We start from the raw sequence: 15,874 nt of genomic DNA, 5'->3' as shown, positions 1-15,874 counted from the left end.
GAGAGGAACCCCCGTTCTTCATTCTTTCTTTCATTCTTCCCTTCCTTCCCGTACCACCCCCTCCCCGGGCACTTTCCCTTGCAACCGCAAGAAATGCAACACTTGTCCCTTTACCTCCCCCCTCGACTCCATTCAAGGACCCAAGCAGTCGTTCCAGGTGCGACAGAGGTTTACCTGCATCTCCTCCAACCTCATCTATTGCATCCGCTGCTCTAGATGTCAGCAGATCTATATCGGTGAGACCAAGCGGAGGTTGGGCGATCGTTGGGGAACCTACCTGACCTCCCGGTGGCTCAGCACTTCAACTCCCCCTCCCACTCCGTATCCGACCTCTCTGTCCTGGGTCTCCTCCATGGCCAGAGCGAGCAACACCAGAAATTGGAGGAACAGCACCTCATATTCCGCTTGGGGAGTCTGCATCCTGAGGGCATGAACATTGAATTCTCCCAATTTTGTTAGTCCTTGCCAAAGATTATAGAGGAGCTCTGCTATAAGATCTTTGGTCCTTGCTGTCTCCTCCCCTTCCTCAGCCCTCCTGCTGTCTCCTCCCATCTATTTTGTGTCTATCTTCGGTGTAAACCAACACCTGCAGTTCCTTCCTGCAACTAGCATTAACAAGTGCTCCGCAGTGAGGAACAGAAACACGCGTTATAAAAATAAATACGCTCCACCCACGGACATTTAGACATCTCCAAGGCTCAGCCCTGGCGCGGTGGGGGCGGTGAGGTTCGTGCAGGCGCACTCAGCAGCAGGAATCCGTGGGCCTTGCCCACGATGGAGCGCCTGTGGTCACGTGATGCTAATTAGGGGAGGGGGCCCCCCCCCGACCAATGAGAGTCTGGCGCGGTCGACGGGCTGGAGCGGCGGCGTGAAGATGGTTTGTTTCAGAGACGGCGTCGGCAGGGTGCCCTGACCGTGCAGTATACGGAGAGGCTGGAGGGCAATAAGGGACGAAGGGTGAGTGACCCACTGACCGCGGGAGTTGGGTGGGTGAGCCTGGGTCCCCAGGCAGGGGAGCGTTGACATCCATGCTGTCGGGTATCTCCCCTCTCCCTGCACCGAGCCGCTGTCAACAAGGGCACCGCTCCTAGCGGTCGCACTCTCACACAGTGAGCACTTTGGCTCCGGTTCCATTATCATCCAGCTCCCGTGTCAGCTCAAAGCAACTAGATGACTAAACCCAAGGGGAACCACTGATGCTTTAAAGACTCGGTGCCTGACACTTGTTCAATGCCTGAGTGGTGGTGCTTTCTTCAATCTCAGATGTGTACAGACATTTAACATCAATATTTTACTATCTGGGAATAAAACAATGAACTTTCACTATCTGTATTGGTTTTTGTACTTTTTTAAAATCTTATTTGTCTGTGAGTTGCGGTGAGGAATGAAAAGCATTACCTCCTTCTACACCGTATTGTCGACGAGAGCAGTGCTCATTCCCTCCAAGTATCAACAAAAAAGTAGTAGCGATAAAGAGCAGTCCCTTGACTTTTTTAGTGGAGGCGCGGGGAAATTCTTTGAAATATTGAGTCACCATTCAGGAGAGTCTACTAACTCGCTGCTGAAGTCTTCGAGAAGTACGTGATTGTTGTTGGGGATCAAAGTTGCCAATTTGTAATGACAACTATAAACAGCCTATTCTAACCACGGATTTAGAATGGGGTTGAAAAGGTTTTTATTGTAGTTTCGAAATGTTTTATTAGATTGTGAGTGTGTTTTGGTTTTGATTTCGTGAATTCCGATTGAGTGGTCTTTTAGCCTAAGTACTCGGTTTAAACTACTCGGTTTGTTCGTGAGTATTAAAGTGAAAGTTTGATTTTAATTGATTTTATTTGTGCATCGAAGGCAAATAAACGTGCAATCGCTGCCCTGTACGCACATGTCGTAAGACTACACTTCCTTAACATTGAAAGGGAAGCATATGACTCGAGAGAAAATTGTCATCATAAGCATGTGATGTGGGTCGTCTAAGAGTAGAGGCATTGTAAAGTACACATGTAGTTTTTCAGTGCTTGATCCTTGTGTATAATGCTGATATTCCAGGACTGCCAACTCTCACGCATTTCGCATTTCGCCAAATTCACGTTGATCACAAATCTGTCGTGAGAAATTCTGTGAAAACGTAAGTTTCAAAACTCGTATCAACTGCACGGGCCGCGGGTGTTGGAGAGCCGGGGCTGAGGGAGGGGTGGAAACAGAAGCAGCGGCGGGGACAGATGCGGACGGGGAGCCGAGGCTGTCGCGTGTTTGCCGGGCTGGCGAGTCGCTCGCTGCAGCTCCGGCCATGGAGCAGCCTCAGAGCAAGAGTCCCGGGCAGTCGGAAGCGTTGCGTCGCTGCCGTGAGAGTCTCTGCCGAATTTACCCAGGTGACCGGCATGGATCGGGCACTATAGAGGACAACCAGTGGTTGTTGGAAGTAAGTACCAAGCACTGGGTAGAAACGGTGGAAGATAGTGGCCTTCAAATGGGGGTGGTTGGAGAAGGCATCCTGCTTGCCTGCTAGATGTTGGGGGGAGTTCAGAATCAGCGGTCACAGTTTAAGAATAAAGGGTAGGCCAGTTCGGACTGAGATGTGGACAGTTTCTTCACGCTGAGAGTTGTGAATCTGGAATTATCTACCACAGAAGGCATTGGAGGCAAATTCACTGGATGTTTTCAAGAGAGAGTTACATTTAGCTCTTGGGGCTAGCAAAATCAAGGGATATGGGAAAAAAACAGGAAAGAGGTACTGATTTTGATGAACAGCCATGATCACATTGAATGGCAGTGCTGGCTCGAAGGGCCGAATGGCCTATTCCTGCACCTATTTTTCTATTTCTATGCTTGAGTATATGGCAATAAAACTCGACCACTTGATTTTGAAGCATTCATGCATGATGGAGGTATAATGCAGTCATAGAGTGATACAGTGTGAAAACAGGTTATTCGGCGCAACTTGCCCACACCCGCCAACATGTCCCAGCTACACTACCTGCTTTTGGTCAATATCCCTCCAAACCTGACCTATCCATGTATCAGTCTAACTGTTTCTTAAATGTTGAAATAGTCCCTGCCTCAACTACCTCCTCTGGCAGCTTGTTCCATACACCCACCACCCTTTGTGTGGAAAAAGTTACGTCTTAAAAATACTTCAAACAAAAAACATTGAAATCATACTTCTACAATGCACTAAAACATGATTTTAATACATCAAATTTTAACAAGTCCCCACCGTAGGAGGGGGCACACCTCCCTCCCACACCTCCCCCCCACTTGATGGTCCACTACCTCACCGGGTACCCCCAAGGCCAGTGATCGCTCAGCCTGCCCACTTTCAAAAACGCTCCATGGCCGCTGGGTCAGACAGAGCACTGCCAGATATGAGCAGGGAACTGAGGCCAATTGTCCGTGATGTCTGGATCCCAATGCTCAGCGCTTCGTGTTTCGGAGTTGGCTAATGTTATTGATTTGCAATTAGTTGACAAAACCTTAATTTATTAATCCGGAATTTCCGGGGGGTGGGATAAGTGTAATATTAAAATGATATGCAAGGTGTCAGGCTGTCTGTCATAACATACTATTGTTATTTGCCACTCAACTATTATGTTTGTTTACCTCACTGACTATTTCTAACAACCCCCCCCCCCCCCCCAAAATTCCTTTCACAGGTTGATTAGAAATGTCCCCAATCTTGTTGTTTTATTAATTGAACACGTAGATGAACATCCTCGAGGAGTGTAATCAGATGGAAACTGATTCAGATGCAATGTTTAAGAGCTTATTCAAAGAAGGGGCATATTTTAAAGGAGTGACAGAGATACTTGCAGGGGAATGTGTGAGGAGGTTATTATTTGTCTTTAGTTTTAGCTTGAACCAGGACATCTGAAGATTCAAAGTTTAATATAGTAATTGTGCTAATACTGACTCTAACCAACCACGGAATGAATATCATCCATTCCGGACGTTTTTATTTTTCTGATAACTTCACTTGGATTTTAATCACTTCAATGTAAAAGTGGGAATTGGGAAAGGGGAGCATTGGAACAAAAATTTGCCCTCGGTACTTATTAACTAATATAATAATGTATGCATGTTGGTAGGTGCAATCAAAACAAAGATCTTTTTATTATTGCTGTGTTATGAATACCACAGAAAATAGTATGTACTCTCAAGATCACATTTAATAGAATAATATTGCTTAAATATATAGTTATTGAACTTAGCATTTCAGGAAAGTCCCAGCTGAGAGGAAGGCAGCAAAACACTGAAAATATTGGGGATGAAAATGGCTTCAGGACAGTTTGTTAGGAAAATGAAGGAAATGGTACTGAATACTTATACAGCTGAGTGAGTATAATTTTATGGGTAAGAAATTGTGTTCAACCAATTGATGACTTATTTGACAAAGTAACTAACATGTTAGATAACAAGGAAGCCAATGGAGGTAGCAAATTTTTTTAATACATAATTTGGTCTGTGAAGTGCCCCATAAAAGATTACCGCATTAGATAAGCACCTGTGGACTTGAACGTAATAGGTTAAGTCCAGGGGGTCAGGTATGGGGCTTTATGTGTGGGCCAAATGTATTGTCAGTGCAGAGGGGCTAGGAGCAAGGCCAAGTGTGCATCCAGAGTCAAGGTCTGGAATAGTACTAGGTGTGCAGTCAAAGCTGGGACAATGGGAGTGTTCAGCACTGGGAACCTAAGCAGGTAAGCAGCTATGATCAGGGTAGAATAGGGGGCCAGGTGTAAAGCTGGACGGGGTCAGGAATGAGAGAAGGTGTGCAACTGGAGTTGGGGTCAGGAGTAGTCCCATGTGTGCAGTGTGACCCAGGTTGGTCAAGTGTTTGATTATAATTTGATTTCCATACATGAATATACTAAGACCATTCATGTGCTGCACCTGTTGATCAGAGCATGGCCATACTGTGGAATGTAATTAGGAATGTAATTTAGCCTAACCTTATTCATAACTAATTCAATCTAAAGCATAAATATTGCATTCAAGTGTAAGTTAAAAGACTCGCTACAGTTTGCACCAGATTGCACAATTTCAAGCTGAAAAATGCAAAAGCTCTGTACCAATGGGAAGGGGGTTGGACACTCTGTCTTGCCAGGATATACCCAGGATACGGCTTTACATTTCATGTTTGCATGAAGCTCAGACTATATAGTATACTTTATAATGATAGTTACAACAATAAGTATAACGATGGATGCCAAACAGCACAATTATGAAAAGATTGTAGTGCAATCTGAAGTAGTGTAAAAAAATAAAGTCCAATAAAGGTATAGCTAAATGAGGTAGACTTGAGAGTAGGTGGTGTGAACGGGGTGATTAGTTTGAGAGTCTGAAAGAAGTCAGGAAGAAGCTATTCTTGAGTCTGGATGTCTGGGCTTTCAAAATACAGTATCTGCTCTTGGAAGGTAGAAGAGAGAAAATAAAGGAAATAGACAAGGTTACAGGCATCCTCCCAGCCTTCCTGATGCAAAGCACTACGAAGATGAACTGGATGGAAGGAAGAAATAGTTCTGTGTTCATCTTTTCACGCAGGCGACCTGGGCGCTACAGCTAGACCTGGGGCAAGTGAGTTAACCAGGGACTGGCTGTAGCGCCCAGGTCACAAAACCCTAAAACTTTCACCCTAGAACTTATCGGATACACATTGAAAAGTTACTCTTTGGTGTTATATTCTTGGAACTCCTATCTCTCAGTCAAGGACTCTGTCAAGGATTTTATCTTGCTTCAGTAAACATAAATTATCATCTAATAACGTTTAAATAAGTGTTCCCTTTTTCATCACTCTACAATAGTGTAAATAGCCTGGTTACATTTCCCTTTTTCAAGAACTTTTATCTTTTGCAAATTATGAAAGAGTAGCCTCAACTATTTTGTATTTCACAATGGTATTTAATAGTAAGATTAAACGAGAACTTACCAGTTTGAAGTTTGATCTGTATTTTATGAAGAGTTACGATGAGGGATTACGTGAAGAACCCCGCCAGGACGCATGCGTGTCATTCTTCAAAGCAGCGGTGTGAAATCACAGACAACTGTAATGACTAAACATAGTAAGATTAGAGAAGAGAGACCAGTTAAGTATATGATCAAGGGTGGGAGCGTAGGGCACGTAATCCCTCATCGTAACTCCTCATAAAATACAGATCAAACTTCAAACTGGTAAGTTCTCGTGTAATCTTACTATTTTACTTCGGAGTCACGTGAGTGACTACGTGAAGATTTTAAAGCTCTGTGATTTCTTGCCGTGGAAACGAGTCCATGCATCACGTCTGCCTTGACTGTAGGAGGAATAGTGTTAACATAATTTGGACATGAATTCGACATTGAAATCATAAAATTTATTAACACAAATTATAACCCTTTTATGGGTTTGAATTAATTTACAGAATTAAAAAAAAATTCTGCAAATGTTCCAGATTTCATTACTGGTTTATTGTAAAATAATTGGAATGTTCTTTCCCCTGACCATCCTGCTGCTTCGAGGACTTGGTCCATGGGCACGTCCAATTGTATTGCTGCCGATGTAGCTGCAGCCCTGGTGGAATGAGATTTTAAAATGTTAGTATCCACCCCAGCCTGTGTAAGCACCTGTTTCAGCCATCTCGAGATAGTCTGGACCGTCAATCTTTGTGAGGTTGCTTGTGGCTGATCAGAAGTCCTTTCTCATTGCTTCTTAGGATTTTTGTTTTCTCTATGTATAATGACAGGTGTCTAACTATACTGAGACGGTCATCTGTAGGGTATGACCTAAATAGTATATTGAGGCCTGCTGATCCCTGTCTGTTCTGCTTTACTAGCTCGTAGATGTGGAACGTAATATTGTCAGGTGAGGAAGTCATGTTGTCCAGTCTCAGTTTATGCAGTGACTGTACCCTCTGTGCCGTGACCAATGCCATTAACATGACTGTTTTTAAAGTCAGTCTGTGTAGGGACAGAGCTGATGCTGGAGACCAGTTTCTGAGCGTCTTCAGGACAATGCTTACATCCCAAATTTGGGAGTACCTGGTTTTTGGGGGATTAGTATTAAAAATTCCCCTCATGAGCTTTGTTACCAGTGGGTGAGTTCCTACAGAGTAACGCTCTGTCCCTTGCCATAGGTAAGTCGACAGGGCACTTCTGGCGCTGTTGATGGCACTGTAACTGAGCCCCTCATCATAGTGGAGGCCTGCCAGATATTCCAGAACAGACGGGATGTTCATGTTTCTGTCGGTGATGTTGTTTTTATGGCAGTACATTTCCCACTTCCTGATGTAGACCAGGTACTGTTTTTTAGTCGATTGTCTTTGGGCCGCCGAGATCATGTTCGCTGTTCGGTCCGTTAGTCCAAGTTGTAGAAGTGGTGTTTTTAAACTCTACAAATTAATAGGTTCAAATATTTATGGCATGGGTGGCTATCCCCTGTTACGGGATGTAGCAATAAGTCTGGTCTATGTGGGATGGAAATACATGGTTCTAACACCATGTTTTGTACCACTGGGAACCATGGTTGTGTAGGCCAATCGGGCACTACCAAAATACCAGACGCAGAGTCTTGTTGTATTTTCCTTAATACCCGACTGATGAGGCAGAAAGGAGGGAATGCGTAAATAAACAATTTCCCCCAATGCAGCGAAAATGCATCTGTCGCTGCTGCCCCAGAATCTGGTTCCCATGAAACATAGTTTGGTATCTGGTTGTTTAGTCTGGATGCGAATAGATCGATATCTGGTGTTCCATATTTTGCTGTAATATCAGCAAACACTATTTTGTTCAACATCCATTCGGTGTTATCATTAAATTTGCGTGACCTGGTGTCTGCCACTAAATTTAGTCTCCCTGGTAGGTAAGTGGCTGATATCCAAATATCTCTTTGGATGCACCATTGCCAAATTGAGTTAGCCAGATTGTCACATGATATCGATTTGTTTCCACCCATGTGGTTAATGTATGCTACCACGGTGGTATTGTCTATTTGTAGTCGAACATGCTGGTGATATGACCCAGTACAATATGACTTTAGGCCATGGAATGCACCCAACATTTCCAAGTAGTTTATGCCCAGTGTGAGTAAGAAAGATGCCTCCTGTGCAGTCCATCTCCCTCCACAGCTGGTGATGGTATCGGTGGCTCCCCACCCAAGTGCACTGGCACCATGGAAGGGTTACTGACAATGATTGGGTTTGAACAAAGCCAGATGTTGTCTATCCACCATATTAGTTCCGTTTTGGCTTGGATTGGTAGTCTCATAGGTCTGTCAAAGTGACCTGCATTAATTTTGAGCGCTTGTATTTTTGCTCTCTGTAAGTTTTGGTAATGTAGAGGTCCAAATTGTGTGGCTGGGAAAGCAGCCACCATTTTACCAATTACTTTTGCTACCAATCTGATGGATGGTTTTCTGATGTCAATGAGGTTATTGCAAGCCTCTATTAAATCACTAGCCTTTCCCTTAGGTAGTGTCACCGTCATGTGAACTGAGTCAATGGTGAATCCCAAATAGTCCATAGTGGTGGACGGCGTTAGTTTAGATTTAACTGGATGGATGATAAATCCCAGTTTTTCAAAAAGCTGTTTTGTGGCTGTTACAGTTTGTATGGCCAATTCCAAAGTTTTGCCCACAATGAATATGTCATCTAAATATGCCATAACCATGTGTTTACGTTTCCGTAGAAATGCTAGGGCTGGTTTTAAAATTTTTGTGAACAGCCTGGGGGCTGATGATAGCCCATTTGGCAGTGCTTTATACTGCCAAAGTTGTCCCATCCAGTTGAATTTTAAGTAACATCTGTGGTCACCTCGTATAGGCACTGTATAGTAAGCATCTTTTAAATCGATGCTGGCCATGAAGTAACCTTTGGAAATTAATTGTTTAGCAGTAACAAAGGTTTCCATTTTAAAGTGAATATATTGTACAAATGTATTCAATTTTGTCAGATCGATGATGATGCGACAACCACCATCTTTTTTGATTTTGGTAAAAATATTGGACACGAATTCTAATGGTTCGTGTTGAGTTATCTCAATTACACCTTTTATATAAAGCCGCTCCAGTTCAGCTTGTGCCTCTGATTTTTCTTTATCAGAGAGCACGAACACTCGGTTCGGTATATGTTGAACTGAGGGCTGTACTTGTGTATAAACTCTATTGTATATCCCTGGATACTGCTTAAGATGTAAGTATCGGTTGTTAATATGCTCCATGCATTCAAAAACCAGTGTAGTCTCCCCCCAACCTCCATGCTCTCCATATTTTTTAGGGAACCAGACCCACCTACCTCCATTGTTACCAGTGGCAGGTTTACTTCTTTTTGTAGTTTTTTCGCTGTTGTTGTTGCGCTGGTGTCTGGTTTTTCGGTTTGGTTGGCGTTGGGGTTCCCCGCATCTTCCAAGAAGGCCGGCCTGGGCCATGGCCTAAAAAAGACTCGTGTTTGAAATACCATGCCTTCGAGCTTTCACCAGTTCTGCTGGTGGGTGCGTAGGGATGCTGTCTTTGGCTGTAGTGGGTTTTTGTTGGTGTTCCTTTTATTAATCCCAAGGTTTTGGCTTCCTCATCGAGCTCTTTTACCTGCTTCGATAGGTTGCCTCCGAACAAGAGTATGGGTGGTTTTGTGGTCCCAGGTTTGCACAGTCCCGCGAATTTTGGGTTCAATGTAGGTTGAATGGCACTTTTCCTGATGTTATTTATTTCATGCTGGGTGTTGCAGTATAGTGCCAGTGCATCTTGTTGGCCCTGGGACATGTCCCTGTTGTTCACTGTACGGGCAAATGCTGTTATCCCTGTGGTCAGTAATTTCAGTACTTTTTGCAATTTTACATCCATACTCCTGACTCCTGTTCCAATGTGTTTCCATATACAGTTGTTAACTATTGGAACGTTCAGAGATATGCAATTGCCCAGTGCCAGGTGTCTTCCTGTGGTGTCCAGTACAGCCTGCTCTTGTAACTGGTTTAGAGACATGTAGTCTATACTGCCAGCAAGCTTTGGCTCCAGATTTTGTCCAGTCTGTTCAGGCTGTATAAAATTGGCCACCATATCCAGTAAATTCTCTTTTTCCCGCACCCCATGCACACTTGTCTTTTCTTCTGCGGACCCCTCTTCCAGGTCAGCCCAGAACTGACCCGCAGTGCTCCCCTCCGATGAGGTAGAAGCACTGTGCAGCCCTTGAAAAGGTACTGCTGTGGGTTTATCATAGGGCCCACAGTGACCCGACTCCATCTCCATACACCACTCCATACACCGCTCCATTCGGCTCCAGCGCTCTCGGTCGCTGGCTGCCCGTGGTGGTTCAAAGTCGGACTCCTCTGAGTCCACGACCTTGTTAGTTTTGTGTCTAGCCTTGCCGCCCTGCCGCGTTGATTTGGCTGGTGCGGAGGCGACATCGGGCACAGCTGATCCCACTACGGGTGATCCAAGTGCCGTCAGCTGCTGTTGCTGGCTGCCCGCTACTCCGCGGTCCTCCCTCACCAGCTTTGTCGCAGCCCTTGTCTTCTTTGTTTTCTCCATTTTTCTACCTGTAGTTTGAAAATGGAAACAAAAAAGACCGCAGAGTAAACGCTTACCTGCAATTAGCGGCTTTTAAACTGCCGCCGCGGGGGAACGTCCTTCCACCGCGTCTGACGTTTCGCAATGCGTGTAACGATATGACACGCATGCGTCCTGGCGGGGTTCTTCACGTAGTCACTCACGTGACTCCGAAGTAAAATTGGATTTAAAATGCTTCAAGATGAACTTTGATTATTCCCACATATACAGAATAGCCTGATCATTTGCTACAATGATTCCAATTATTTACCGTGCTCTTATCTCCTGATATTTTCCAAGGATTTGTGCTGGGGGCGGTGGGGGGCGACACTTTTGTATGTCAGCTTTCGGGTATTCACTGATAATGTATCTTCATCAATAAAAATTATCAGACAGAGTCTGATAATTTAATTACTACTTTTGAGATTGTAAAAGGCTCTAGATAAATGTGCCATTCTCTGCTAGCTTTGCAGGCTATATCTTCAACTGTAAAGGCTTCACATTTCAAAATCCTTCAGCTGAGCTCTAACCAACCTGTACATCATCCTCATTGACGTATAGGCCGCCTTTGTACCCATATTTAGTTGGGTTTTGCTTACTCTTTTAGCTCTGCATTTTGTCGAGCCAGATTTATCTGACATAGCTTATCCCACAAGCATTTCATATTGGTTTCCATCCTCCCTCCTTTGAGTTTGCTCCAATAAGTTATTCTCAACACTGAACCTATCCTGGTTGGTGGAAGACTTCAATATTATATACACCATGCAAAGAATGTACTTGTTTGAATGCAGTTGTCTGTATGGAATATTTGTCAATCTAGGCTGCCCATTCCCCAATTGAGTAAGTGGCCTGGGTGTTACTTTTTGGCTTGCCTAAATTAGCCATAATTGGTTAGAAGATTCTTGGCTTGATGTAGTTTTCCTGCTGTATTCAATATTATTTTGAGCAAAAGAAAATCATCATATAGGTTAGTGTTTTCTATTCTTTTGTGAATAGTTAATTTAAAAATGTTAAGCATACTATCTAATAGTTGGAGAAACACTAATTGAAGTTTTTGACTGTAGCATTTGAACTGACCTTGAAATGATCTTACCTGTTGATTATGAAGCTGGTTAAAATACTGTTATGCCTCTTTATTTTTAAATATTATATGCTTAATGCACTTTTTTTACAACATTGACCAAAGTTGATGAGAAATAAATAAATCTAATATTACCTGTTTTTATTGCAGTGCATTAATTTAAGGAAACATTTAAAGGTTTTCTCAATTTGATTGAAATATCAACTTCAAAATGAACCATACTGAATTGAGCAGTGAACTGAGCTATAATGTCAGTCGCAGAGTTTTTAATGAAGAATATTTCCAAACTTACCTACATAAGAAAAAAAAGCAGAAGCTATCAAAAAGAGAGAGGTTTCTACAGTATTTTCGGTAAGTCTTTCAGTTACTAATTTGTGATGAGTTTTATAAACTGTTATGAACTGAAGTGGACCAAAGATTACTTGAAGACATGAGATTCCGAATGCAAATGATCACAGTTCAATTAGCTTTAAAATAGTTACGGATAAAGACAAGGCGGGTCCACAAGTTAAAATTCTGAATTGATGCAAGGCCAACTTTGATGGTATTAGATAGGATCTTACTAGATTGAAGTAGGTTGTTGGTGGGCAAAGGAGTATCTAGAAAGTGGGATACTTTTAAAAATGTGATGATTAGAGTTCAGGGCATGCCTGTTCCTGTTAGAGTGAAGGGCAAGGCAGGTGGGTGTAATGAAGGAACTGGAGATGCTGATTTATACCAAAGATGGGCACATAGAGCTGGAGTAACTCAGTGGGTTATGCCCCTGTCCCACTTAGGAAACCTGAACGGAAACCTCTGGAGACTTTGCGCCTCACCCAAGGTTTCCGTGCGGTTCCCGGAGGTTTTTGTCAGTCTCTCTACCTGTTTCCACTACCTGCAACCTCCGGCAACAACCTGCAACCTCCGGGAACCGCACGGAAACCTTGGGTGGGGCTCAAAGTCTCCAGAGGTTTCCGTTCAGGTTTCCTAAGTGGGACAGGGTCATTAGACAGCACCTCTGGAGAAAATGGATAGGTGACATTTCAGATTTGGGACACGAGGTATAGGCAGCTGGGATCAAGTGTACCCTTAGAGGAGTTTTGGGATCTGAGGAGTATACCTAAGAAGGAAACGAGGAGGGCAAATATGGGAGTAGGAGATAGATCTGGCAGATTAAGAAAAATCCAAAGAGATTTTATGTACATTAAGGAAAAGAGGGTAACTAGGGACAGAATAGGGCCCCTCAGAAACCAATGTGGTCTCTATGTGGAGTCGCAGGAATAACCAAAACATTTGACGAGGGGAAAGCTGTAGATATTATCTATATGGCCTCGGGGCATTTGTTAAGATTTCACTTAATAGGCTGCTGTGGAAGATTATATCACATGGGATCCAGGGAGAGCTAGCTGTCCTGATAGAGAATTGGTTTCATGGAAGAAACCAGGGTGACGGTAGAATGTTGTTATTTGCATTGGAGGCCTGTGACTAATGGTGTGCCTCAGGGTTCAGTGCTAGGCCTATTGCTATTTGTGGTTTTTAGGAATAATTTGGATAAGAATGTACATGCCATTATAAGTAATTTTGCAGATGATACCAAAGTGGATGGTATATATAACAAACATGAATATCAAAAATTATAGCAGGATCTTGATCATCTGGGGAAGTGAGTTAAGGAATGGTTAATGCCCTTTAATACAAATACAGTGCCCTCCATAATGTTTGGGACAAAGACCCATAATTATTTATTTGCCTCTGTACTCCACAATTTGAGATTTGTACTAGAAAAAAATTGCATGTGGTTAAAGTGCATATTGTCAGATTTAATTAAAGGTTTTTTTTTACATTTTGGTTTCACCATGTAGAAATTATAGCTGTGTTTATACATAGTCCCCCCCCCATTTCAGGGCACCATAATGTTTGGGACACATGGCTTCACAGGTGTTTGTAATTGCTCAGGCGTGTTTGATTGCCTCCTTCATACATGAGAGCTCTCAGCACCTGGTCTTTCCTCCAGTCTTTCCATCACCTTTGGAAACTTTTATTGCTGTTTATCAACGAGGATCAAAGTTGTGCCAATGAAAGTCAAAGAAGCAATTATGAGACTGAGAAACAAGAATAAAACTGTCGGAGACATCAGCCAAACCTTAGGCTTACCAAAATCAACTGTTTGAAACATTAAGAGCACTGGTGAGCTTTTATCGCAAAGGGACTAGCAGGCCAAGGAAGAACTCCACAGCTGATGACCAGAAGAATTCTCTCTATAATAAGGAAAAATCCCCAAACACCTGTCCGACAGATCAGAAACACTCTTCAGGAGTCGGGTGTGGATTTGTTAATGACCACTGTCCGCAGAAGATTTCATGAACAGAAATACGGAGGCTACACTGCAAGATGCAAACCACTGGTTAGCCGCAAAAGTAGGCTGGCCAGGTTAGTTTGCCAAGAAGTACTTAAAAGAGCAACCACAGTTCTGGAAAAAGGTCTTGTGGACAGATGAGACGAAGATTAACTTATCAGTGTTATGGCAAGAGCAAAGTATGGAGGAGAGAAGGAATTGCCCAAGATCCATACCACCTCATCTGTGAAACACGGTGGTGGGGGTGTTATGGCCTGGGCATGTATGGCTGCTTACTTATCTTCATTGATGATACAATTGCTGATGGTTGTAGCATAATGAATTCTGAAGTGTATTAACACATGCTATCTGCTCAAGTTCAAACAAATGCCTCAAAACTCATTGGCCGGTAGTTCATTCTACAGCAAGACAATGATCCCAAACAGTGTTGATCCCAAACATACTGCTAAAGCATCAAAGGAGCTTTTCAAAGATAAAAAATGATCAATTCTCGAGTGGCCAAGTTAATCAACCGATCTGAACCCAATTGAGCATGCCTTTTTATATTCTGAAGAGAAAACTGAAGGGGACTAGTCCCCAAAACAAGCATAAGCTAAAAATGGCTGCAATACAGGCCTGGCAGAGAATCACCAGAGAAGACACCCAGCAACTGGTGATGTCCATGAATCGCAGACTTCCAGCAGTCATTGCATTGCAAAGGATATGCACCAAAATACTAAACATGACTACTTTCATTTACAAGACATTGCTGTGTCCCAAACATTATGGTGCCCTGAAATGGGGGGACTATGTATAAACACTGCTGTAATTTCTACATGGTTAAACCAAAATGTATAAAAATGGCCTCTGTTAAAATCTGACAATGTGCACTTTAACAACATGTGATTTTTTTTCTATTACAAATCTCAAATTGTGCACTGAGACAAATAAATAAATGATGGGTCTTGGTCCCAAACATTATGGAGGGCACTGTGAGAGGTGCTATGTTTTAGAAAGTCTAACCTGGGCAAGACCTTTACAGTGAATGGCAGGGCCTTGGGGAGTGTTGTAGAGGGTTCCTTGGATGCAGGCAATTAGGTCCAGAGAATTTGCCAGCTATTGTGGTTTGTCCAGCAGATTTTCTCTATTGAAAATGATTTACTGTAAGTTCCCCTCCTCTGTTCCCATTTTCGGCCATTGGAGTGTTTGTAGCATTTTCTACTGTGATGATGAAACAAAATATTTATTCAAAGTCTTTATCATTTCCTTGTTTTAATTTATTAATTGCCAGATCTTAAACCTGCAGCTTTCTAACTTGGCTTCCATTGCCTGCATTATAAAACAAAAATGATGTCTGTCATTTAAGGTTTGGGGATTGTATGGCATAGCACACCAACTGTGGAATATGTGGAATTCTCTGCCACAGAAGGTAGTTGAGGCCAGTTCATTGTCTATATTTAAGAGGGAGATAGATGTGGCCTTGTGGCTAAAGAGATCAGGGGGTATGGAGAGAAGGCAGGTACAGGATACTGAGTTGGATGATCAGCCATGATCATATTGAATGACGGTGCAGGCTCGAAGGGCCGAATGGCCTACTCCTGCACCTATTTTCTATGTTTCTAACTACCTCTACCAATTTACAAGTGGCCAGATTACTGCTTATTCATTTTGTTTTCTGCAGTTGTTCAACCGTGAAAGCCAAGTCAATACTCTTCAGCTCTGTTCCCATTCTGCAATGGCTACCCAACTACCAAGTAAAGGAGTATATATTAGGAGATATAGTATCTGGAGTGAGCACTGGAGTGATGCACCTACCGCAAGGTAAATATGAACACTGCATATATTGTTGTGATGGAAGGGAATGAGGGGGTATCTGGGTTCAGAGGGAGGGAATGTTTGAATGCACTGAGCATGGTCATAATCCTAATTCTCCAGCCTTAACCATTCAACAACTAATTTGCTCAGTTATTCCCTTCCAATT

At 43.0% G+C, this 15,874-nt stretch overlaps 1 protein-coding gene across 3 annotated transcripts in view; it reads left to right on the top strand.

The window, feature by feature from the left end:
• The first annotated feature begins 842 nt into the window (after window positions 1-842).
• Window positions 843-15,874, top strand: part of slc26a5 (solute carrier family 26 member 5) — a 54,686-nt gene continuing 39,654 nt past the window's right edge. For 2 of the 3 annotated variants that reach the window (XM_033039871.1, XM_033039869.1), the window contains exons 1-3: window positions 843-957; window positions 11,730-11,930; window positions 15,575-15,714. In XM_033039871.1, the coding sequence (XP_032895762.1) occupies window positions 11,791-11,930; window positions 15,575-15,714 (280 nt within the window). In that variant the 5' untranslated portion in view covers window positions 843-957; window positions 11,730-11,790. Of the gene's footprint in view, window positions 958-2,287; window positions 2,417-11,729; window positions 11,931-15,574; window positions 15,715-15,874 lie in introns of those variants that run through there. The other variant, XM_033039870.1, reaches the window with a different exon arrangement.

Source organism: Amblyraja radiata, chromosome 21 (genome assembly GCF_010909765.2).
Source record: "Amblyraja radiata isolate CabotCenter1 chromosome 21, sAmbRad1.1.pri, whole genome shotgun sequence".
In the NCBI taxonomy this organism is placed as follows: domain Eukaryota; kingdom Metazoa; phylum Chordata; class Chondrichthyes; order Rajiformes; family Rajidae; genus Amblyraja; species Amblyraja radiata.
This window is presented reverse-complemented; position numbering and strand designations above follow the sequence as displayed.